The 27,031-nt window shown below is 37.9% G+C and overlaps 1 protein-coding gene across 1 annotated transcript in view; it reads left to right on the top strand.

Moving 5' to 3' along the window:
* LOC125462775 (ADP-ribosylation factor-like protein 8A) overlaps positions 1-12,715 on the top strand; it is a 42,998-nt gene extending 30,283 nt beyond the window's left edge. The window contains exons 6-7 of the mRNA XM_048553126.1: positions 2,620-2,690; positions 10,752-12,715. Coding sequence (XP_048409083.1) covers positions 2,620-2,690; positions 10,752-10,801 — 121 coding nt within the window. The 3' untranslated portion in view covers positions 10,802-12,715. The remainder of the gene's footprint in view (positions 1-2,619; positions 2,691-10,751) is intronic.
* Positions 12,716-27,031: the final 14,316 nt, after the last annotated feature.

The raw sequence follows: 27,031 nt of genomic DNA, 5'->3' as shown, positions 1-27,031 counted from the left end.
AGCTATCGCATGGCCAGTGTTTTAGACTGTTCTTACATAGACTCCTTGTTCTTGTGTTCTCTCCCTCAGCTAATAAAGGCAAGTATCCATATGCCTTTTTAATCACCTTCCCTTATCTACCTGTCATGCAGTTTTTGATTATTGATTACCTATATTTGCATATACATGAAACACGAACAAGTACTAAAGACAGGTTTGGATTCAGCTAGATTTATTGTGGCCAATTCTGAGCATCAGGCTCAAAATCTTATTAAGGCTCTAGAGAAATTTACTAGAACGGCATCTTAAAAACTGTGCAGAAGCTGTTTTTTTTCTCTTAGAGGTTGTTAAGATTGAGCTGAGATTTAATAGATATGTTCAGAATTGTAAAGGGCTTTAGTAGAGAAAATAAGGATATATTGTTTCTAATGACAGAAGGATTTGACAGAGGAGACAGATTTAAGGTAATTGTTGCAAGAACCAGAGATGAGAAGCAAAACTTGTGGTCATAAATGAATGCACAGTTAAATATTTTACTGAATCTTATCCAGTGTCCATTTTAAGCAGCTGTGAAAGTGAAACAAACATTTGGAAGCAGTGTGCCTTTGTTTTAAGCGGACATCTAGTTATCCAAGTCATTTCGGCCAAACCCATAGTTCGTGCAATCAACTAGAATGCAGATGTCTTGACCTGTTCCTTGTGCAACAGTTAGTCTCATTAGTTAACGTGCTGAACCTTGCTGATGAGCCGCTTAGTTGAACTTGCTTCATTTTAAAGCAGTTTGTTAACAACCTAGTATTTTTGTAAATAGTGTTTCACTACTTGATTTTGGCAGTTTCTGTTGTTCTACAGGAATATTATGAAATAAACAATCCTCCAAAATGTCGACATTTTAATACATTTATTTTTCTAGGATAGTGAACTGTTTTTTGAATAGTTCTGACATTAGAAATGTACCATAGCAGATGCAGACCCAGTATGGAGTTTGATGCCTTCTGGTGGCATCTATAAACTGAATGTTCAATCCAGAATTTCAAAATAATGAATTGAACATTTTGGCTTAAGCTTATGTCTCAAACACCTCACTGGTGTTTTGATACTAGCATTTGACACGTTTTTGTTTTGCAGAACTGTGCAATTAATTTTAACAACAGTGTTTCAGATTTTGAAGAGAAGTGAAATGTAATTGAGTTCTCCATAAGTAGATTTAGTGAATTTGTCTAGTGAAAAATCTCTCATTTTACTGGTCAACAGTTAAGTGGCTATTTCTAATTTACCATTATAATTGCTCATCCCTCAGTAGTTTTGACTCCTAACATTGTCCAACTGCATACCTGCCTCACATTTGCCTGTTGAAATACTTTCCATGCGTTTGTTAGCACAAGACATGACTGTGTCAACTCACTCCTGGCTAGCCAGTCTTCTACCTACCATTAATTTGAGTTCATCCAAATTTTTGCTACCAGTGTCTTGACTCCTACCCATTCTTATTTGCTTATCATTCATTATATATTGGCTCCCAGTTAAATAATGCCTTGGTTTAAAATTTTCATTTGTTTTCACTTCTTTCCTCCTACCCAAGTTTATCGTTATACTCATCTTCAGCTCTTAGATAATTGTGCTCACCCATTCTTGTCTGTCTTTCGTCCGTGAGTTTGTTCTTTCAGTATTGATGATTGTGCTTTCAGCTGTTCAAGGTCGAAATCAAATTATGTCTCTCCCTCTCGTTCCTCCTCTTAAATGTTCCCTGAACCTTTTCACCTGATTTTTGGTTTTGTGCCCCACTATCTCCTTGTGTGATTCAGCGTAAGATTTTACTAGATAATGCTGTGAAGCACTTTGTAATATTATACAAGTTAAAACCGCTATTTAAGTAATTTGATGTAAAGCACATCTGAATTTTTTCATTACCCAACATAAAAAATACAGGTAAAGTGCATAAACCAAATTGCATGAATCACTGTTGTTGACTGAGGTGTCTTCTTCATTTTGAAGTGAATCACAACTGAAATGCCCCTCATGTGCATATCATGAGTTTTGAATTGAAAACATTTGCAAATCATAGCACCTGCTTCATAGGGGGGTTGTTTTAATGGATTATCCCTCCAAATGAATGATAGCTGAATTGGCTGTTTGACAATGATGCAGTACACCAAGTAAAGTTTCTGTAGCAATGTGCTCCTTGCTCCACCTAGAGGTGACTTTCCGACAAAGAACAGCCTTACAAATATTCGTCAAAACATGCCCCAGGTGGATATCACTGCATTGTAATTTCGTAACAATGTAGGTAGTAAAACTGGCATTAAATCTTTACATTTTAAAACTAAAATGTGAAGTAAAATAATAAAGTATTGCATTTATCTAGCTATAGGAACCTTTTTGAGGAATTTTGTTTTTGTTGCCATAATTTCAAAAAACTGGAAAAGATTGTTAGTTAACTATTGTGAAAATAAAGTCATTTACCTGTTGAACTACAATTCTTTTTGGTAAGGTTACATCGATTTATTTGCATGTCAGTAATATAAAACCAATCATATTGATTTTTTGATGTAGACATTACCAGTTGCATTCTTAGTACATTGATGTAACTTTTTAAAAAAAAAAGCAATATTTGACTTTCCCTTTATTTCATGGTATTAGGAACCTGTCTGCTATCCAAGATCGAGAAATCTGTTGCTATTCCATCTCCTGTAAGGAAAAGGATAACATAGGTAAGCAATTATGGACAAGATTGTGCTTTCACTTTCAAGGGTTGTCTTTGGATAGTGAAACGCATCTTTGATTTCTTTCAAAATTTTGGTTACTTTTCATTTCAGCTGAATCAAACCCAAGTCCCACTTTCAAAATGACAGAAAATCCTCAAGGAAAAGCAGACCTAAAACAATTGACCTTTTTAATAAAACTTATTTCGTTCATCTAGAAGATGTCCTGAGATGTTTTCTTGAGAAATTCCCTACACAGAGAAGTAGTGAAAACCTGAGAATGGTAACTAATATTAACACAATTTTGAAGAAGCTTTTTAAAGGACTGATTGAGGTATGTGGAGCTGTTTGTTGTCAGAATGCCAGACTATATCACCGGAATAGTTGAAAGTTTTTCTACTGATGGAGTGGCAGAAGGAAAGTTCACACAAGAACTGAATCGGAAGATTTTAGGAAACAGTTTGTAATGCTGAAAGAATTCACAATGTGAATCTGTTTGGCGTCCTGGTGAGGTCCACTGTAGAGATTCAGTGGAGCAGGCAGATGAGGCCAGCCCTTTTGGGAAACAGGTTATGGAGCGATGATATACAGGAGAGTATGTCATTTGTGCCTTTGACAGTTTTTGTCTTTTAGTCTTGCTATGATAACCGGCAAGAATAGCGATTGAAAGGATTGGATTGATGAACCTAGATATTTGAGGTGACGACTCATTCAAGAATCCTAGGTTGGATGAGTCAAAAATGCATTATTCAAAGCAAAGATGATGCTTTTTGAAAGCAAGGGGCACTTTCTGATATTTGGTCAGAAGTTAAAGTTTGAATGTTTAGAGGATTTTGAAATGGGTCCCTAGAGCGATAAACCTGGAAGGTGAAAGTGAGGGCAAAGAAAGGGGAAAGCTACCTTTTCTTTTTACATGTTGTGGTCAAGCCTTTTCTTCATGGAGGTTTTGAATGTCATCTTTTGTGCATAATGATGTGCACTTAAAATGTTGTGAATGAATTCCTGGGTAAACAAGATGTGCTTCATTCAAATCTTGAGCATTACAATACTGTGGTGTGTCTTGTCCAGATCTCCTTTCAGTTCACTTATTGTTTGGTTTGTCAGCTCGTTCATTACTAATACAAGATATTTTACAATCGGCAATGTAATGCTCTGCAGGGTTCAGAGTTTGTGTATTTATTAAGTCAGCAGCTGGAATTAATTTGCAATTTGAAACAAGGAGGAGTAGTCCATTGTTTCATTAATTTAGAACTTCTATTTCAACGTAAATTGTAAAGCTCTGTAACACTGTAAAGAGCTGATGCTCAGCTGTAGCATTCTGATGCATGAATGTACTTTTGCACTGAGAGTCTAATATTCATGTACTGTCATTTCCCATAAGTTCCCAAAGTGTTTCATAAGAAATAACATTATGAATTGCAGCCACTGTTAACTCGAATATAATGGAGACATTTTATTCTAAATCCTGCAAGCAATAATTAGGCTTGCTGTTAATTTGATTAATTTAAATCCATTTAGAATTTTAAACAGTTCTGAGATTGCCATCATTTTTCTAAATTTGAATCAATATTGTCCAAACCATTCAGGCCTCTTTTCATACGTCTGTCCTGCTGTCCCAGAAATCATTGTGGTAATTCTTTGTTGCATTCTGCCCATAGCCAGAACATACATCTTCAGTTAAGGAGACTAAAAGTGCGCACACTACTCCAGGTCTGGACTTACCAAGGCCGTACAATTGCAAAGATTTAAACAAGGAACACAAGTCAGCCACTCAGCCCTTCAAATCTGCACTGCCATTCAATAAGGTCCTATCCAATCTCATACTAACGAAAACTTTGCATTCCTGCAAAACCCTGATAATCTTTAACCCCTTGGTAATCAAGAATCTATATACCTGTGTCTTAAATATATTTAAAGATTCTATATCCACTTCCTTTTGAGGAAGAGAATTCCAAAGACACTACCTTCAGAGGTTAGTAAAAAAGTGCTGCTTCATTTCTACATTAAATGGGCGTAGCTTCATTTTTAACCTGACCTCTACTTCTAGACTTTCCAACAAGAGGAGATATTCTCTCAACATCACCTGATCAAGTCTCCTAAGGATATTATGTTTCAATTAAGTTACCTCCTGACTATCTATACTCTAATGGATAGAGTTCTGTGCTCATAAACCAATTTGTTCATTCCAGGTAGTAGTCTAGTAAACCTTCTCTGAATTGTTAACAATGCATTAACATCCTTCTGTAAGTACTCCAGATATGGTCTCACCAATACCCTAGATAACTAAAGCATAACCACTCTATGCTTGCATTCAGTCCTCCTTGTAATACGCCATCATATTCTATTAGCTTACCTGATTATTTGCTGTATTTGAACACTAATTTTGGGTGATTCATACACTTAGACATGTAGCTCCCTCTGCATCTTAGGAGGTCTGCAGCATCTCATGTTTTAGAAAATGTGCTTTTTTATTCTTTCTACCAAAATGGGTAATTTAATCCTTTCTCACTTTGTACCAAATTTTTGCCCATTTGCTTAACTTATCAATATCCTTTCTTAGGTTGATTACATCCTCTTCATAACTCCCTTTCCTACCTATCTTGCTCATCAAATTTAGCTGCTCTACCTTCGATCCATTCATCCATATCATTTTAGATAAATTAAACAGTTTTGAGGTCCGAGCAAAATAGCTTTGTTGCAATATTTGCATCTTCTTGATATGAAGGCCAGCATACCATTTGCTTTCTTCAATGCCTGCTGCACCTTCATGCTTGCCTTCAATGACTGGTATACAAGGACATTTTTCTTTTGTTGGGTCCCCTCCCTACTTTCCAAACCAGCTGTCCTTCAGGTAATCTGCCTCTCTGCTTTTGCTACTGAAATGGATAAACCCCCTCATTTACCTGCATTACATTTCCCTGCCATGCATTTGCCCATTCACTCAACTTGTTCAAATCATGCTGAAGCATCTCTGCATGCTCCTTACAGCTCATCTCCCCTATGTATAGTGAATAGCTGGGATCCAAGCAGTGATCACTCTACAACCCCAACAGTCATGGCCTGCCACTGGAGTAAAAGACCTGTTTTATTCCTACTTTGTTTCCTGTCAACTAACCAATCCCATATGCTTTAATTTTACATGCTAATTTCTTATTGAAAGTTTTCTGAAAGTTGAAGTAAACCACATCTGCTGGCCCTTCCTTATCAGTTCTTCCAGTTACAACTGATATAACAGGCATGTGTTAACAAAAGCTCTTTTTCAAAGTAGTTGGCACGTACCTGAAAAGCTTGTGCTTCATCTCCCATGTTTTTCCCAGGTAGTTACAACCCTACATGGTGCATTCCTGATCTCAGCAACAAACTTAGTATTTAAAAATTGGCAATGTTTGTTGCTATAATATAGTTGTTCATGAAATTAAACACCCCTAAACTTGACATTTCATATCCATTTGTAAGGAATTCATTTCTTTAGTAGTTTGAAGTTTCCTTGGATCCCAGTTAGTTGAATATTCCTTAGTCAGATTTAAAAATGTTTCCTCTCCGTAGCAGCCTGTCTCTACATTTGTACCATTGCAGCTTCTTTCTCCCATTCCCTCCCACTGCTAGCTACCTCCTCGTATCGCTTCTATCCCTTGCTGTCTCATCTTTCCCTTCAACCCACCTATGCTACTCCAGTAAAAGATCCAAATCCCAAGGCACTCCAGTAAAAGATCCAAATCCCAACCACTGGCAGCACTCAGTAGCTGTCTCAGCACCTGTACATCATTCTTGTCCACTAGATCTTGGCTCTGGCTTCCAGAAAAATACATGCTCCCTGTGATAGCCTCAATGTCAGTACTGATTTTAGTTGTGGCTTACTGGTCCTCCAATTGCAGGTTGTTTCTTCCCTAGGTTTACTGCTGATACTTGCTGCTAATGATGTTATAGGTGAGGAACAATTTCTCACCATTTTTGAACATTCTGTTTACTGTTATGAACCTAGCTGATGCTACTATTGACCACTCAGATCCCAGGATGAAAGTGGGCTTGTTGGATCATATTGGTTTTGAATTTAATGTACCTGCCTTTCATTGAAGTATAAACTCACGTCTAGTTGGGCGTCTAGTTTTACGAATAATACAGAAGTTTACTGAGCCAGAGAACTAAAATCTCCCTTTAAATAGCTGTTTTGAAGATTGTGAAATACATAAAACAAAATCCCATCTGTCTGCTAAAATCACCACTCCACAGTTACTTAAAAAGCAAAGAAATTTCTTTTCCGTATAAAATTTGTGTAGGTTTTGAGTCAACTTTCTTCTCCTATCCAGACCTAAGTTGTGAGACATTTTTCATTTTCAACATGCGCAATTGTGAGCTTAGACTTTTTAGTCTGTTAATAGTTAGAGGATAATTTCCAACTAAACACTCCTGGTCTGGAAGTTTCATGCAACAAAACTCTCCCTGAGTGAACTTATTTCCTCATTGCTTTGAACAATCTTTGCTTCCAGGATAGACTGTACTGACTTCTACCTTCAGACTTTCAACTGCTCAAAAGCCTTCGAATCGTTGGGTTTTTCTAATCTAAATCAATTTTTGATTATTCTAAACTTAAAAAGCCAGTTTTCTATCCTGTTGTAAATGCTCATAATGTAAACTTCCATTAACACTCCAAAAGGCATGTACTGGTTCAAAACAATGGGTTTGGAAAAGTTGACCTCATAGAATCACAGGTGTATTACAGCACAAAAGGAGGTTGTTTATATTAACATGTGTCTCTGGCTCTCCTAATGAGCTTTGTGATGTAGAATCATTATTTTGCCTTTGTCCCATACTTTTTATACATCATTTATATCCAGATAATCATCTAATACCTATCTTGGGACTCTTGTGGGTGCCGAAGTTGTCTCCCTACTTCTGAGCCAGGAGGCTTGGGTTGAAGTCCCACCTGTTCCAGAAGTATGAAATACATCTCTGAACAAGTTGATGAGAAAATATCTCCAAAGCCTGTTTTGATTGCCTCAACTGAACCTACCTGAAACAAACTTCCAGGCAGTGTATTCCAGATCAATAACAATCATTGTATTAAAAAAAGTTTGTTTTAAATTTCATCATATATGCCTATTTTGCAAATCACTTTAAATCTCTGCTTCTTTGTTCTTAATCCTTTATTGAACTGGAACAGTTTTCTGCTCCTACACCATCCAGACCCTTTAAGATCTCTTAATTGCCTTTTTCTCCAAGGACAATAGTACCAACCTCTTCAGTCTGTCCTTGCAAATTTTTTAACGTAGGTTAAAAATTGCAGGCGCACAATTTTTGCCCATGGATGTGGTATTTGTTCATACTTAATTTTTTGGCGTGAATTCACAATTTGTCAATGATTTACTGTATAACAGGAAAAGCCAGAATCCCAACACAGATCTCTGAGTTCTCACTCCAAAAAATACTCTTGACCATTATTCACGGTTTCCAATCACTCAGCCTATTTTAATTTATGCTGCTGGTTAATTTTTAAACCCTTTCACACAAATAGACCAACACATGTTTAACATTTACACCCAGCCTCTGTATTTTGATCATTTGTCTTAATGATGCTAAAAGAAGCCTCAGTTTCCTTGAAGGCTTGTCACTATTCTAGTGTCGTTTTAGTTGCTTCCATTAGTTACTTTCCCGGGGAGGCCAGATGGAATCTTCAGGCCCAGGATCTTGTAAGTTTAGTATTGGATGCGTTAACAGAGTAGTGGTAGTTTGAAGACACAATTGTTAGTGTTGCTTTGCCACTATATGTTCATGATGATCAGTACCGAAAATAATGAACTATTTGTCTTACTGTTACCTGGTCTATTGGCTTCTCTTCACACGGATTTTACACCACTTGTCTTGCAGATCGTGAATTAACTGCTATTTAGGGGATGGTTGAATCAGCCGTGCAACACAAGCCATTAGGATCATGTGTCGTTGAGATTAAATGTCTGTTGGATAGCGTTGGGCTCATGCTGTATATTTGTGAAAGTTGCTGTGTGGTGCAGACTGTTGATCTTTTATTTTCCTTGTGAGTCAATGTTTATTCAGCGTTGCTGAAAAGATATGAGGTTTGGGGCAACCGTGGCAGGAGGGACATTTTAAAAGACAGCTTCAGTGTGTTTATAATAATCTTGAATAAGTACTGTATAAACCCCTTTCACCACACAAAACCTGCTCTTCGGTCCGCCTCCCCCTCTCTCCCTATTTATTCCAGTTCCCTCTCCCCATCCCCCTCTCTGATGAAGGGTCTAGGCCCGAAACGTCAGCTTTTGTGCTCCTGAGATGCTGCTTGGCCTGCTGTGTTCATCCAGCCTCACATTTTATTATCAGCGTTTTATGTGGCTGTTGCAGTGCTGCAATTCTGTTTGGAAAAATTCTGCTCAAATCCTCTTGTCTTGGATTTTTTTGGCTGAATTTCATGTTGCTGCTCTTTGTTACATGGGATATCTCTGAAATGTAGGGAGCCTTTATTTGCAGTGCTTTGGCCTAGTTAAGTCCCTATTTTTCTTTAAAATCCAGGGAAGCATCTTTGTAGTGAAAGAGATTTTTCCTTAACATACAGACTCTGATTTGAGCACCTCAGTACTACTGGATGAGCTGCACACTTCAGTATTGTGGTTGTTGCTTAATTTGCTGTCGGTAGCTGATCTGGTGTAGAATAAAGGTATACTGTAATATCCACAAGGATACATTTGCAAAGCAGTAAATATATTAAGAGAGCATTAAGAATTTGATAATCTCTCATTTGATTCTGTAGTAGAGGTCAGTCGTAACAATGATGCGTTTATTAATAGAATTAAAATTGGGTTTATTGTCATGTGTACAGTAAAATGTGTGCAATGTCACCACCCAAGGTTTAGCTACACAGTACCTCGGCGCTAAAATAGATTAGATATAACAATAGAGAAATAAAGAGGAAAACCTAAAAGTTCTGCATTACGGTTATCCACAGTATAAATTGGGAAGAAAAAGAAGTAAATTTAAAGATAAACATTAATGCATAATTCTCGTTACTGTTCTAACAATTGGTCTCTGGGCTAACAATCTGGCAGTATCTAAGTTTTTGGAGTAGACTTGTAGCTCGGGTTGTGGGTGTTAAGGTTGGTTGGCTCGCCGAGCTGGTTTGTTGTTCCACAGATGTCAATAAATGTAAAGAGCTCGACCCCATATACACTCCACCTTGAAGGAAAACCGGAAGTGAGGTAATCCAGCTCAACGGACTCCAGAGTTTAAAAACCAGGCAGGAAAACGCACCGATGCTTCATTGGAGGCTGCACTGATGATGTTACCCAGCAGGGTAATGAAATGTCAGTGGAACAACAAGCTAGCTCGGCAAGCCAACCAACCTCAATCGGGCAGTACGCTAAGGCAGTTGGAGGATGAATTCAGTTCATGTAAGCAAATCTATAATTGAAAGTATGTAGTACCATTACTGGTGACAATGAAAATGGTGGATTATCATTAACACCCATGTGGTTTACTAAGTGAAGGAAGTTTGATTTTGAGCTGCCCTGTGAAATGTTAAAATTAACCAAATCAGATGGGCAATAAATGCCATGACATCCACATGCCATGATAGAATATTTATAAATCAAGTATTCTTTCCAGATCTTGTCATTTCAGCTATACATGCTACTGTACAGGGGATGAATTCGATTCTTTGATCCTGTGATGTATTTTATAAGAAAAAAATGTTGAACTAGTAGTACTGACAACTCTCTGGTGCTTATTACTTAAAATTTTAGAGTCAAAAAATCGTTTATTATCTTATTGTATTTTTACAGTTGCTCTGTATTTGCCCTGATCGATGGTTTTCATTCTGGGTAATACGTTAGAATTTAATTTTGTATACATTGACAATTATCTTGAAAATTGGTGCAAAATCTGCGCAGTACATACTGAAGAAATTTGCAGTTTTCAAATGCAGATATTATGTAGATACTGAGAATTGTTCCCATTTGGAATTTGCTGCTTGTGCTTTTACAAATGACTTTGTGACTTATCACCTTTTATTGTGGAGTATTATGCCACTTGCATTTCTAATTATTTTCTACAAATTAATTTCAGATATAACACTACAGTGGCTCATTCAACATTCAAAGACCAAACGCAGCTGAGAATGAGAATGTTGATTTATTGATCACCCAGGACCTGCCATAGTTAACCCCGACCTCCTTCCCTGGAAAGAAAGTTTAGAAAGCTGTCCAACAACACAGAGGTCAAATTAAAGTTTTTATCACAAGAGAGTGTACAATATTATTTTGCACTTTTTTTATGTTTTTATATAATTAAGCTGAGTTACTAAATCTGATTGTTAAACTTAATAATTTACCCACTGTCTGTTTGAAAAGGATTTTGTTATTGTATAAATGGATGTTTTTATTTTTAATATGCATGCTTTTAAAGCCCCATTGTAGAAAGAAACTCCTTTTATCAGAATACTACAGTTGTTGCTGTTGAGGAAGCATATTTACATTCCATTGCATTAACTGAGCGTGCTCAGGAGATTATTGCAGTGGATAATTGTTATATTGAGTAAATATGAATTTATTTCATTACTCCATGTAACAAGCCTATTTGCACCTCAAAAACAATTGTGGGTAGTCTGGAGCTACTTGAAAAAGTGAATGCATTTTTATATATTAAAAAGAAGTCAATGAAGGTCATCTACAGAGAAGCCATAACTCTTGTATCTTTAATTGTGAGATGTTCTAGATGTCAATACAGAGGTTCCCATCCAATGAGTGCACGTTGCTGGAAAATGATGGAGAGAGAAGGTGCGGTCATCATATAATTTGCCATATACATTTAAAGTGATGAATGTTTTACTGATTCATTACAATAAAACTTGCAACACCTTTCCAATAAATAGGGATTTGTATTTGCAAATGCCAGGTATCTGGACTGAATGTGCACTTAACCGTCTGAAGTTGCAAAATGATTGTTGCTTACAGGATCTACTATTTGAAGAAGATATTGGGGGAGTAACATAGCCTTAAGTTAAAGTATGGATGATTTAGTTTACTGATTAGTGGTGGTACTGTAACTCAAAGCATGTTATTCAGTTTGCCATTTTCAATAATAGCAAATAGTGGGCAGTGACACTGAATTGTTGTGGTGCAGAGAGGTGCTAATTGGACCATCGTGCCTGCGCTGGCTCTCAGAGGAACTCTATATATATGAAGGCGTAGTTTGGTATCTCTCTCTGTTATTTGACATGTAACATGCATTGTCATCTTTTTAAGGGTTAATACTATCACTAATCCAGTGAAGTGACTTGAACCAGCTTTCACAGATATCCTTGCCATATACAATAAATTATATTTGTGCTTAATAGCTGAAATCTGATTCGCAAAGATTTTTTTGATATGCATGTAGTTTTTTTTTAAGAAACAACGTTAAAGCATAAAAATCTACTCAGGCTGGGGAAATGAGACAAGGTACTGTCTGCTTTTTAATTTCTCTTGCTTTTTTGCCTGCATGGTTCCTTAAGTGTTTAAACTGCTGCTGTATTAATAGCACACATCTCTATTGTTGCACATTGAAGTAGTTTTACTTTTGACAGGTAACCTAACGGGTGATGAGCTTTTTTTTTGTTGTGACTTGCCTTTTAATAAGTTTACAATCTGTTTCAAATTGCAGTTTTGTACATACAGATTTAAACCAAATCGTTGAAATTTTTAAAACTTACAAATTTGTGATAAATATTGTACTAGATAGTAATTTGCTTTCATACAGGTACTCGGCTGTAGGAGCTAATGGTTAGCAGTGTTTGCTATTGTATAAGGCGAATGACGGAATAATAGCTTGTAGTATGTTTTTCTTGAACTGTGACTGGTTTTAAGTGAATTCTTTATCCTGCAGTTTTAAGAAACCGATAAATAATTGAAGCTAATGCATACTGTGTCATACATAATAGTTTGTTGACTTGTACAGTCAACTTGTCAAATGATTGTCCTGTGGGTGATTGATGTGCTGTTGCTCTTGTCATTTGATAAAGCTAATGCTGTAATAAAGACATCCACATAAAATTTGTGCCTATTTTTGTATTATCACACTGAAAGTCATTTGTCTTCTGTGTAATTTCATCCTTAATTGAAATTAATCTAAATTTGGAATTTTCAGATGTATTCATAGAGTAGGCCTTGTCTCAGACTTGATAACATGCTTAGAATTGTGTACTTTTGCTCATTAGGTTAAAAGTTGTGCAAGCACTTCACTTTCCAACTTTGTGTAATTAGATGTGTCTTTATTTTTGGTCACTTCATATTAAACAATATTCAGTGAACAAGTTGGATTTATACAGCATGGAACAAAGAATTTTGCGAGTCACTTTACTGTACAAAAGCAGATGTTGAGTTAAAGGAACTTAAGAGAAGGGGTTGCAAAATGTTTGATTCATAAATTGGGTTTCAGCAAGAACCTTAAAGGGGAGATGGTGGTAAAGAAACAGCAGCACTTAGATGTGGCCTTGATTGGCTAAAATCATGCTGACAACAAGGGAGCAAAAGAAAGGAGAATTCATAAGCTGGAATAGTATCCTTTGTCATTGTAGACAGAATACATAGGTTAGTTGAGGTCCCTTTTAAATTAGTAAGAACACAATGAAAGCAAACATACTTAAAATCAAGAAATGCTAGAAAATGTTGAAGCCTGATGTTGTGGGGCAGAGGAACACGATAGATGCCAATTTGTATGTGGCCAGTGATGTTCACACTGTTGGATATAACTGCTTAAAAATGAAATTATTTGAAAAGGAATTGATGAAATATCCCTCCAAATTCTGTGCCCGTGCTAGGAATCGTGTGATTGAAATAAATCTAAGTGTTTCCCTTAACGGATTAAACTTTAAAGCATTGGGCACCATTTGGGACTTAGCTCAGTAATCTGAATTGAGTGCATTTGCAGGATTTAATTTGCCATAAGTACTGTTAACAAACTGACAAAGTTTTGGATCATAGTAAGTGAATTAGAAAGGCAGGAACAAATTTGGATTTAATATAAACCACCATGTGAAATATCAAACCTAGTTATCAATGACAACAGGTTTTTTTGGGCTGTGTTTAATGGGGAAGCAGGTTTGACAGAGGTGTTAAATTGTTTCTCGGCTTCTGCATATATCAAATAGTTAAGGAATGCACGTTGATAAGCCTGGGGAACAAGCGTGACCTATGTAAATACAAGGTAGATAAATGGTGGATTATAGCACAACAGAAGTCATCACGTTCATTGAAATAGTGTATTCTGCCAGTAGTAGAACAGAAACAAAATTTTAGAGTTCTAATATTGTAGGCTCGTATAATGTACAAGTTAATTTCTACCATTCTGCAATTAATTCTGGTCCATTATGCTGAGGATGGAATTGCTTTTCAGGAATTACAGAAGAGGGCAATTAAATGAATAGGGATTTAGTATCTGAATTACCAAAGATGCTGAGAATTTTTTACAATGGAAAATCATTTAGAAAACTTAATTGAAGTTTCAGTGCTGTGAAGTACAGACACTGAAACCTGATTTAGTTATTTGGCATAGTACTAAATACTGTAACTTGGAACATAACCTCATGCTGGGGAAGGAAATAAAGTTGAGGTTTGACTAAATAGAGTTTGGCCAGTGTTTGAGTATTTTGCTCAACTGGGTAATGGGAACACGTAAGTAAAAAGGCTTTTTTGTTTGAAGAAGGGCACAGCAAGATCCTTCTCAGTCTGTTATATGGCATTTTAAAAATAGAGGCTTCAGAAGATGTTGGATGTTTAGGAATTGAATGAACACTGAGTTGGAGTTAAAATTTTGTGAAGGTGTCCAAAGTAGTGGCAGAGCATCAACTCTGAAGAGACGTTTGGATTGAGGAGAAGACTTAAGATGAAAAGAATTCTGCAGTTAAAAGGCATGTTGTTTGAAGCTGTTTCAACTGGTGAAGTGGAGAAAGGTAGAATTGGAAGAGATAGCTGGGATGCAAGGCTCAAAAGCGTTGCAAAGGTAGAACGAAGCCGTGTAGAGATTTGCATTACAGATGAATATTCAAATATATCCTGGGTGATTTTCTTTTCTCCATCTTCATATCAACAACCTGTCAGTGAGCAATGGGTTTAAAGTTGGAAAAAAAACATGCTAGTCCAGAATTCTCTATTGCATGTAAGTTACCTCATATTGAGTGTTAAAATTATAATATTGTAGCATCCACATCTCCTTTTGGAATAAGCTTTGATTTTTGTTGCTATCATTTGAATCCCTTCACTGTAACAGCAGTGGAGCTCATAGCATTTTGGAATTGGAAAGCATCCGCTTTGGGCCTCCATTAGTCTTAGTATGTTTTCCAAGCAAAACTGAATCCTCTTGTATATAATAAAATGTGAGGCTGGATGAACGCAGCAGGCCGAGCAGCATCTCAGGAGCACAAAAGCTGACGTTTCGGGCCCAGACCCTTCATCAACCTCTCCGATGAAGGGTCTGGGCCCGAAATGTCAGCTTTTGTGCTCCTGAGATGCTGCTGGGCTTGCTGTGCTCATCCAGCCTCACATTTTATTATCTTGGATTCTCCAGCATCTGCAGTTCCCATTATCACTGAATCCTCTTGTGTTTGTTTAGTAAATTGCCTGTTGGCATTTTGTGAATAGGATACGGAAATTATTCAGAATTCATCATAGATTCAACCGCATATTAGGAGGTCTTTTTAAAAATACACACACTGGTACATTTTCGTGCACTTGAGAAGAAAGAGTTGAAGTGATTTGATGGTAATTGGAATATAGAAGCAAGATTGAGATATTTAGTACCTTTAGCATGTTAGATCACGGCTGACCTAACTCCATACACCTCCCTTTACTCCATATCCCTTTGTATTTTTGGCCAACAAAAATCTTTTAATCTATGGTTTGAAAATTAACAGTTGATCTAGCATTATTGCTGTTTGTAGAAGAAAGTTTTACTTTCTCCACTGTGTCAAAGCATTTCTTAACTTCCTGTCTAATTTTTAGAAAAAACACAATGGTCCTGAACTTGCTTGACCAGCAGAAATATTCTCTCTCCTCAACTGTGTTGAAAACTTTGATCATCCGTTCACCTTCTAATTTCCGAAAGCCTAATTCCTAGCTTGTATAGTCTCTCCTTGTAATTTAATCCTTAGAGTTCAGGGATAATGTGATGTGCAATAGCAGTGTTTATTATGGGAACAGCGATCCCAATCTAATGATCAAAAAATATGCATTCAAATCCCACTTTGAAGCTTGGGAATTGTTAAATGACTCTAGAACAGAATGCCACCATCATAGTTTCACTGTAACTATCAGTGCATGCAAAAGTTGAGTGAAGTGCATGGGTTTCAGATGCATTTGAAAGATTAATTTGCCAATTTGAAAAATCAAAACAAATATCTTTAAATAATGCAACTAACCTCACGTGTACACTTGACATGGTGAAAGAGACATAAGTGTGATGTGAATGTCATGGTCCTGATGATATTAAGGCTTAGTGGAAGAACACTGAGGATGTCACTAAACTTACTTATACTTCCTTTAGAAAGCAGTGGTAGGCTGAATGTTCTTAGAATTAAGGGATGCACACTTTAACTTCTGTTGCTGTATGGATTCCATACAGTACTGGGAGTTCAGTAAACTGCATGTAAATGGCTGAAACTTCTCTCCAGCTGGAGAATCAAAGCCTAGGCTTTTGAGTTTGTCTCCTTGAAAATACTTCAATAAAATAATAGAGACACAAGGCATATAGTGAGTATATTTATTGGAACATTTATATTTTGTAATACGTTGATGTAAACAATTTTCATTTTGCAAATCATCTGAGAATTCATTAATTCAATATTTGATAAGTATCTGTTCATCAGTTTTACAATTTAAATATTTCCGATGGTCATGTTTGAGCTTGCAGTGTGTCATATGAAAGAATTTAAATGTGTAGATTTTCTCAAAGCTCCTCAATATTATGCAAGAATCTGTTTCTATGCTGCAGCGAAGGAAGTGTCTATAATTCTATCTAAGTGACTTCATACTAGATTGCAATTTGTTCCAGTCTTAAGACATAATTGATAGTCTAGTTCTGTGCAAAACTGATTGCAGTTGTATTTAAGGGTGCTTCAACTAGCTGTATAAAGTGCAAAGTATAATTATTTAAAAGGTTTTATAGAAGTCTCCAATTTTTAAAAATTGTTTTGAACAAAAATATGATAGACAAAAAGGTCAGTCGTGCATCTTTTATTTAGTGATCAGAACATGTACATGATACAAATTTATTGCAACCGATGGCTTCAAAATTAAAGATGGAGCAACTTTTTTTGTAAAGATAATACTTTAAGACATTATAATATGCATTCCCTTTAGACTTCAATATTCAATGTTACCTGTGCTTAATGATGGTCTTAATTGCAAGGGGAAAAAAATCATAGCTTTTTCACATAAAGCTTTGTTAAAATGAGTGAATTTCATTAATGTTTAGTTTTTGTTCACCACCTTGTTTTGCCTGGGAGCTTAATACATGTTTGCATTCAAAAACACTCGCCAAATTTCTAAAAACTACAAAGTACGAACTTTCGCTTTAAGCAGCGTACAGATTGTTCTTGACCTTGCCACCAGCAAATGTTTTTTCTCAAGCATCTTAGCTGGTAAATTCATTAATTCAGATAGCTGCTTTCATTCTTTCCTTTTTTATGCTCTTGAACATTGTGCCTATTGTTCTGCTTCAATGCCCAGAACAAAGGACTCTTGTGCAGCTTTGGTATAGGTAACCAATGATTGCTGGCTGTATAACGAGTCTGAACGCCCTGGGAAAATTTTTTTTTAAATTGAGCACTATTAAAAGAAGGTTTGCTTGTGAGTTTGGAAAGGATTAGCTTCAGTCTTATTCCAAGGCATTTTTGAAACTGCAGACCTGAATTTTGAACAATATTTTGTTTGAAATATTTGTCCCAATTTTAGTGAGAATGGGCTGATAGCACACCAAAAATTGCAAGGACACTCTTTATCACCTACCTCCCAGTCCAGTATGATTTTTGACCAGACCAGGAAGCATGCATTCTATACATCTGTGTCCCTCCTTAAAACATAGAACATAGAAAAGTACTGCACAGTACAGGTCCTTCGGCCCACGATGTTGTGCCGTGGAATAATCCTAATCCAAAAATAAAATATCCTAACCTACATTCCCCTCAATTCACTGCTGTCCATGTGCATGTCCAGCAGTCGCTTAAATGTCACTAATGACTCCGCTTCCACGACTACCACTGGCAAAGTATTCCATGCGCTCACAGCTGTCTGGGTGAAGAACCTCATTCTGACGTCTCCTCTATACCTTCCTCCTGACACCTTAAAACTATGACTCCTCGTAGCAGTCAATCCTGCCCTGGCGAAAAGTCTCTGGCTATCGACTCTAACCATGCCTCTCATTACCTTGTACACCTCGATCAGGTCACCTCTCTTCCTCCTTCTCTCCAGGGAGAAAAGTCCGAGCTCAGTCAATCTCTCCTCGTAAGACAAGCCCTCCAGTCCAGGCAGCATCCTGGTAAACCTCCTTTGCACCCTCTCCAAAGCCTCCACATCTTTCCTATAATAGGGCGACCAGAACTGGACACAAGCTGATGTACTGAAAATTTTGTCAAACATTAAGATTGACAAGTCGCCAGGCCCGGATCAGATTTGTCCTCGGCTGCTTTGGGAAGCGAGAAATGCAATTGCTTCGCCACTTGCGAAGATCTTTGCATCCTCGCTCTCCACTGGAGTCGTACCTGAGGACTGGAGAGAGGCAAATGTAATTCCTCTCTTCAAGAAAGGAAATAAGGAAATCCCCGGCAATTATAGACCGGTAAGTCTCACGTCTGTCGTCTGCAAGGTGTTAGAAAGGATTCTGAGGGATAAGATTTATGACCATCTGGAAGAGCATGGCTTGATCAAATACAGTCAACACGGCTTTGTGACGGGTAGGTCATGCCTTACAAACCTTATCGAATTTTTTGAGGATGTGACTAGTAAGGTTGATGAGGGTCAAGCTGTGGATGTGGTGTATATGGACTTCAGTAAGGCATTTGATAAGGTTCCCCATGGAAGGCTCATTCAGAAGGTCAGGAGGAATGGGATACAGGGGAACTTAGCTGCTTGGATACAGAATTGGCTGGCCAACAGAAGACAGCGAGTGGTAGTAGAAGGAAAATATTCTGCCTGGAAGTCAGTGGTGAGTGGGGTTCCACAGGGCTCTGTCCTTGGGCCTCTACTGTTTGTAATTTTTATTAATGACTTGGACGAGGGAATTGAAGGATGGGTCAGCAAGTTTGCAGACGACACAAAGGTCGGAGGTGTCGTTGACAGTGTAGAGGGCTGTTGTAGGCTGCAGCGGGACATTGACAGGATGCAGAGATGGGCTGAGAGGTGGCAGATGGAGTTCAACCTGGATAAATGCGAGGTGATGCATTTTGGAAGGTCGAATTTGAAAGCTGAGTACAGGATTAAGGATAGGATTCTTGGCAGCGTGGAGGAACAGAGGGATCTTGGTGTGCAGATACATAGATCCCTTAAAATGGCCACCCAAGTGGACAGGGTTGTTAAGAAAGCATATGGTGTTTTGGCTTTCATTAACAGGGGGATTGAGTTTAAGAGTCGTGAGATCTTGTTGCAGCTCTATAAAACTTTGGTTAGACCGCACTTGGAATACTGCGTCCAGTTCTGGGCGCCCTATTATAGGAAAGATGTGGATGCTTTGGAGAGGGTTCAGAGGAGGTTTACCAGGATGCTGCCTAGACTGGAGGGCTTATCTTATGAAGAGAGGTTGACTGAGCTCGGTCTCTTTTCATTGGAGAAAAGGAGGAGGAGAGGGGACCTAATTGAGGTATACAAGATAATGAGAGGCATAGATAGAGTCGATAGCCAGAGACTATTTCCCAGGGCAGAAATGGCTAGCACGAGGGGTCATAGTTTTAAGCTGGTTGGTGGAAAGTATAGAGGGGATGTCAGAGGCAGGTTCTTTACGCAGAGAGTTGTGAGAGCATGGAATGCGTTGCCAGCAGCAGTTGTGGAAGCAAGGTCATTGGGGTCATTTAAGAGACTGCTGGACATGCATATGGTCACAGAAATTTGAGGGTGCATCCATGAGGATCAATGGTCGGCACAACATTGTGGGCTGAAGGGCCTGTTCTGTGCTGTACTGTTCTATGTTCTATGTTCTATGTTCAATATTCCAAGTGTGGCCTCACCAGGGTTTTGTAGAGCCGCAGCATAACCTCGCAGTTCTTAAACTCGATCCCCCTGTTAATGAAAGCCAAAACACCATATGCTTTCTTAACAACCTTATCCACCTGGGTGGCAACTTTGAGGGAGCTATGCACTTGAACACCAAGATCCCGCTGTTCCTCCACACTGCTGAGAATCCTGCCTTTAATCCTATATTCAGCATTTAAATTCGACCTTCCAAAATGCATCACTTCGCATTTATCCAGGTTGAACTCCATCTGCCATTTCTCAGCCCAGCTCTGCATACTGTCAATGTCTTGCTGAAGCCTGCAATAGCCCTCGATACTATCAACGGCACCTCCAACCTGTGTGTCATCAGCAAACATACTAACCCACCCCTCAACCTCCTCATCCAAGTCATTTATAAAAACTACAAAGAGCAGAGGCCCAAGAACAGAGCCCTGCGGAACACCACTCGGCACTGACCTCCAGGCAGAATCCTTACCATCTACAACCACTCTCTGCCTCCTGTCAGCCAACCAATGCTGAATCCAGAGAGCCAAATCACCCTGTATCCCATACCTCCTGACTTTATGAATGAAAAGAGTGTGCATATGCAAATTAGAGCCCTCCTTTATCTGTGCATTCCTGATGTAATTTCGGTATTCAATTAGATTGGACTATACATCAAGTTAAACGTAATCAACGCAGCCAAACTAGCAGTCCTTAGATTTTCAACAACTTGAAGGGGTCAATCTATTTTTAAAAGAAGTCTGTTCCACTGATTTCGTTAGAGCCAAAAGGAACGTGAATGTTTCTCATATCCAACAAAAAAAATTCCAACTTGCTGCCACGTGCTTGGTATCTAATATCCTGCTGGACTGTCATCCTCTTTAAAAGGGCTGCCTCAACCCTGCAGAGGTACCATCAGACTTCCCACCCTTCCCAGATTGGCAATCTCCTACACTAGCACTTATTAAGCACTGGCAGCTGACCACAAATATTTTCTTGAGGTGAGACTATGAAATAGTTCAAAATTCTCATCAGTGCCATTGGGTGGCGATGTGATCATCTTACTCAACGTTGCCTGCTGTGAACCCAAAACAACCTTTTTTTTAATAATGCTGTTTCAGAGATAGTAGGAACTGCAGATGCTGGTGATTCTAAGATAAGTGTAGAGCTGGATGAACACAGCAGGCCAAGCAGCATCAGAGGCCCAGGGTGGCTAATGTTTCCAGCCTAGAGTCTAGGCCCAAAACGTCAGCCTTCCTGCTCCTCTGCTGCTTGGCCTGCTGTGCTCATCCAGCTGTACACTTTGTTATCTCCTTTTTTATAACGCTAATAGTTTTATATTAACATAGTGTTTTGGACAGTTGTGAAATCTTCCCCTAAATTTAATTTTAAATGCCTATTGCTTTATTTTAAACTTTTATAGTGCTTTCTAGGGTTCTTCTGTCAAATTAAAAATTGCTTTGATCTCATAGGGCAATTGAGGTTAATTATCACTAAACAGAGAGATACTGCAGTTACAAATGCAATTCTGGTCTAAAGTCACTGTGCAATATAACTGATTCCTAGTTACCACCGTAGTAATTTAGAATATTCACCAAAGGGAATATTTTATCAATTTATGGTAGCCTCGTTATTAAATAGTTTGCTTTACTGCAACTTTTCTCCTTTTGGGTTCCATGAGCAATTAGCGCAGCCTTTGTTTTATTTACAGTCTGATTATAGATGGCCCCTTTAAGTTACTAGTATGTTTGAGCTTGGATAGGAAAATTGCTTTGCAGATTTTAATTTTTAAAAGAAGTGACATTATCTATTACAGCATGTGCAGTATTGAATGCAAGTAGATGTTTATGTAATAACTAAAATGCCATTGGGTTTCAAAATGTAATGTGTGGAAGCAACAAAGATGATAACACTAACATGCAACATTTTTAGAAAACGGATTAGTTTAAAGTGGGAGATGAGTGCTTGTAAACTTACAATGGTGAAGCACTAAGAAAAATAGAGGACAGAAATTATGAAACCAATATGGATATTTTTGGCATGTGTTGGGGATCGCTTCCGTGCATTCCTGAAGAGATGAAATTTAACCATCGATTCATGAGGAAGCCTGACTTGTGGTTAACTAAAATTAATTGGCAAGGCACCAAAAATATTAAGAGTCTTCATCGAGAAGATGCAGAGGTTAAATGATTGGAGAGAGCTCTATCAACCTCTGTCAGCCTTTCTAAACACTACCTGTGCCATTTGGCAGAAACTGCAGATCGCTCATTGGACTTATCAGTTAATTTGGAACCAGAGTGGAAGCAAGTCATTCTCTGTCATGAGGGATTGTCTGAGAAGAAGGTAAGACCTTAAAAAAATGTTATTTTCAACATTATCAGAGGCTGCACTCAGGTCCGTTTGGGAGAAACAAAATACCAGATCTAAAACAAAATGGGAAGGCTGGAATGTAACTTCTAGGATAATTTCAAGGTTAAGAAAAGAATGAAAACATATTTTCAGGCACTTTTCTGTATAAACTGACATTGTTGAAATATTAGACACAGTATTAAATAAAATACTCTTTTCTCAAAGTAGAAGACTAAATGAAAATTGGTAATGTCTGATCCATGATGAAAATAAATTCAGATGTGTTTGCTGCAGTAGAGTTGGACATACATGCATATTCATGTGGAGATTGGTGATAAAAGAGTTGTTATAATAATGAAATGGATGAATTTTCATTCAGCAGTTGGAACCATAGAAATATTAGCCAAGAATGTATTAAATGAGCGAATTAGGAGGAATTGTGCCTGTAGGTCTAGGTTTCTTATTGATCACAGAAGGTGTTACTGAAAAAAAAATTGTACCTTTCTTTCAAATAATCGAATTGTTCATTGGCACATACTGCAAATAATTGAGTTTCTGTGGGTTACTGTGGAATTATAAATTCAGGAAATTTTGTGACACTAGACAAATTTTAAAGAGGCAATGTGATGAAGTTATATATATTTGTTTTTGGAATTTTGATTTCAAAGTTTAGGCAAATGGGCATTGGTTTCTTCTGGGAAGGATTTTCTTATAAATACCAAAAAGGTTAGACTCCTTCCATGACAGGGACCTAAATCCAGCATTTGTCAGAAATCAGGTGACTCTGGATCCCAGTGGAGTTAATGGAAAATGTTCATACAGTTGGCTTGATGATTGACATAGTAATTATGAAACATTAGATTTGTTTTCAATCCAGATGCATTTAAGATAAAGCAAGCTTTTTTCACAGTTCAGAAGTTGTCAAGGTTGAGTTCAGAAGAAAGGTACATTTTCTTCCTGAAACAATTCAGTGAACAAGTCACCTCAGGAGAAGGGTTTAGTTTTAAAGCCCCCAAACCAGGAGAGTTTGTTAGAAATTTGAAGGTAATTAGAACTGAGGAACTTTTATACTGTTAGATTTGGGAACATAAGTTCATGTCTCCAGATTTGGATCGGACACACGTTTGTTTCCACATTCTGCCGCAAAGAAATGGGGATATCAGTTAAATAAGCTTTGGCTGAGTAACTAAACACTAAGCTAAACAAGACAAAAGCTGCTTTGATTTGTAAGACCTGTTAAGCAATGCCATCAGCTGGGATCAGATCAAATGTCAACTTGGAGGACAATGAAAAAATGTCAAAAGTTGTCAGCAAATATTCTGGCCTCTGTTTGACTGGAAGCTTGGATAAGCATTTTCAACTGCTAAACTCAAGGATAAGACAATACCAGAAGATGATAAGCCATGTTAACTGTGTTAGGTAAAGCATCACATTCTCAACAAACAAATAATGCTATGTGCGGGAGCTGTAAGTTTGCAAAACAGAAATGGATCATTATGAACTAATGGCAAAGTGATCAGTTTGGTGGAGGGAAAGGTTTACCTGACGTGAGAGTAAACTGATCAATCACTTAATATGGGACAATGCTGAACTTCTACAGGATTTAACGGAGGTAGGTTTAACGTACGCTGAACGCCTAAGGATCCTGGGATTGTATTTATTCGAGTTTAGAAGGTTGAGGGGAGATCTAATACAAACTTACAAGATAATGTTTGGCTTAGAAAGGGTGGACACTGGGAAGTTGTTTCCATTAGAGGGGGTAAATTTAAATTGGAAATGGGGAGACATTTCTTCACCCAGAGAATGGTGGGCCTGTGGAATTAATTGCCATGGAGCGCAGTGGAGGCCGGGACATTAAATGTCTTCAAGGTGGAGATTGATAAATTCTTGATCTCACAGGGAATCAAGGGCTATGGGGAGACTGCAGGGAAGTGGAGTTGAAATGCCCATCAGCCATGATTAAATGACGGAGTGGTCTCAATGGGCCGAATGGCTTTACTTCCACTCCTATGTCTTATGGTCTTAAGGAAAATACTCCTGACCCTGAAGCACAATCTGAAGAAGCTGAGTTGGACTATGGTCAAAGGTTAAAACTATAGGTAGCATCCCAACTGATTGAAAACTGCTGTGGACTTTCTAAGAACAGATTGTACCCACAGCCTTGATAAGTACTTCTACTTAATAAACTTACTAATGCTTGTATCAAATGCCTTAAACCTGAAGTAGCCAGTGATTAGTTGGAACTAAGGGTCCCAAACATTCACTCTAGCTTAGACAATTAACAAAAATGAAGACAATAAACAAAAATAAAGACAATACTTCAGAAACCAAATTGTTTTATCAAAGTCAGAAATTTGGTAAAATTATTTAACCATCAAAATCATAAAATCAGTGCTTTATTGTCATTCATCTTATGAATGATTTCAATTCATGAATGAGGAAGCACTTGAGTAGAAACTAGGAACAGGTGTGGGGTATTCTGTCTTCTAACTTGGTCTGCCATTCAGTCTGATCCTAGCTGATCCTCAATCTTAAAGCCATATTTCTGTTTTCTCCCCATATGCCTTGATGCATTGAATATTTTTAAGTATATAGCACTCACCCTCTTGAATACACAAACCTTTCTGTGGCAATGAATTCCACAGGTTGGCCACCCTCTGAAGAAATGTTTTCTGATGTTCATCATAAATAGACTATCCTGTAGGCCAAGACAGCGACCCTCTGATTTTAGAAGCCCTAGACTTTCCAAACTTTCTGCACCTGCCTATTTACTTTTTTTGACTGGTGTACATGAACCCTTCTTCACTAATTTCTTGTCATATTTATAGAGCTTTTGCAGTCAATTTTGCTGTTGCCTGTGAGTTTACTGTCTCCTGTTTTCTTCTCTTGATCAATCTTTGTCTTTTTGCTGAATTCTAAATTGCTGCTAATTCCCAATTTTGTTGTTTTTTCTGGCAATTTTATTTGCCTCCACTTTGAATGTGTCCCTAATTTGTAAACGATGCTTGAGCAACTTTTCCTGTTTTATTTTTTGCACCAGATTAGAATGGATAATTGTTGCAATTCATGTGTATGTGCCTTAAATATTAGACAGTGCCAAACACTGCCCACTCTCTTCGCAAGGTTTCCCAACCCATCATTGCCAACTTGGATCTCATTCCCTTGTAGTTCCCTTGAGGAATTTAGGATTCTGGTTTCAGACCCATCTTAATGAACAATTCCATCATTTTATGGTCACTCCTCTCCACTGACCCTGCATACAATAATCAATTTTTCATTGCTCTTGATAAGATTATAAAACAGTACATTGGGTAAACATGTTAAATGACAAGAGACAAAGGACAGTATTCAATGCTAGCAGGTATAAATGGACAGTTCAATGGCCAGGTCTGAAGTTTTGGATGCATTTATGTGTTTATGATCTTAAAACCATTAAAAAGGAATTCTTGATATTTTTGCAATTTTTTGAACTTCTGCCATAACTTATAAAATGATCAGAAAGTTTGGATTAAATAAGCACTGCAAATACACAATCTATTATGGCTTTCTCGCAAAAACATGGTTTTCTTTCATAAAAGTAATCCTCATGAAAAGGTTTCAGCTACTCATTGATTTCCTCAGGGTGCTTCCTTTGCCCACAAAAATATGAAAAAAATTGTATTTGAGATCCTGCTCTTGAATCTCCTTCCTAACTCAGTGAAATCTGCTTTCAGATCCTCGTCCCACTTCATTTCTATGTCATTAGTACCAATATCAACCATGACTTTTGGCTAATCCCCATTCACTAAAACGATTTTCTCATCCTCTCCATTGTCATCCTTGATCGTGACATGAGGGAGGCAAAATATCACATTGAAGTCAAGTTTAATGCTGCAGAAATGTCTGTCAGATCTCTTGAATATGGAATCCCCTAGAGCTATTTCCTTGTTATTCTTTCTCTGTCCAGCTCTGATGTTTTGGTGGCATGGATGTGACTCTGGCTGCTCTCTTGAGAAACCATCACCTTCACTAGTTTCCAAAATAAAGATGTGAGCTGATAAGCTTGATGATTTTGGGGGGATTTCCTGCAATACTTGCATGGTTTACTTAGATTGCCTGGTGGTCACCTATACCTTCTCTGCCTGTATGCTTTTAAACTGCAGTGTGAGTGTACCTCCTTATACATGCTATTCACGTAGTCCTTTTTGCTTAATGGAGTGAGTTTAGTAGCTGCTGAAAGTCTGAAACCCAGAGTTCAAGCTTGTGCAGTTGCTAAAACTTGCTGCAGGTGTATTTACGTGGGACATATGACCATGATTTCAAATATGCCATAGCAATGCACGTTATTTGGCTTAGAAGACTTGCCATCCAACAATTTGGGCTCAGTGGTTAACACTGCTGCCTCAAGGTGCCATGGACCTGGATTCGATTCTAGCCTTTGGTGACTGTGAAATTTGCACATTCTCCCTGTGTCTGCATAGGTTTCCGCCTGCTTCTCAGATTTCCTCCTACGGTCCAAAGATGTGCACATTAGGTGGATTGGTCGTGCTAAATTACTCCACAGTGTTCAAGGATGTGTAGGTTAGGTGTGTTAGCCATAAAAAATGTAGGCTTATAGGGATAAGATAAAGGAATGGGTCTGGGTGGGATGCTGTCTTCAGAGGGTTGGTATGGACTTATTGGGCTGAACAGCCTGTTTCCACACTCTAGGGCTTTCTTTTTTAATTCTTTCTGTTGCTCTGAGAGTGAGTCAAAAACTGATTTAAAATCTGACTAGTAACAGCCTAACTTTGAATTCAGAGATAGCAAGAACTGCAGATGCTGGAGTCAGATCTCACT

Source organism: Stegostoma tigrinum, chromosome 21 (genome assembly GCF_030684315.1).
Source record: "Stegostoma tigrinum isolate sSteTig4 chromosome 21, sSteTig4.hap1, whole genome shotgun sequence".
Lineage (NCBI taxonomy): Eukaryota > Metazoa > Chordata > Chondrichthyes > Orectolobiformes > Stegostomatidae > Stegostoma > Stegostoma tigrinum.
This window is presented reverse-complemented; position numbering and strand designations above follow the sequence as displayed.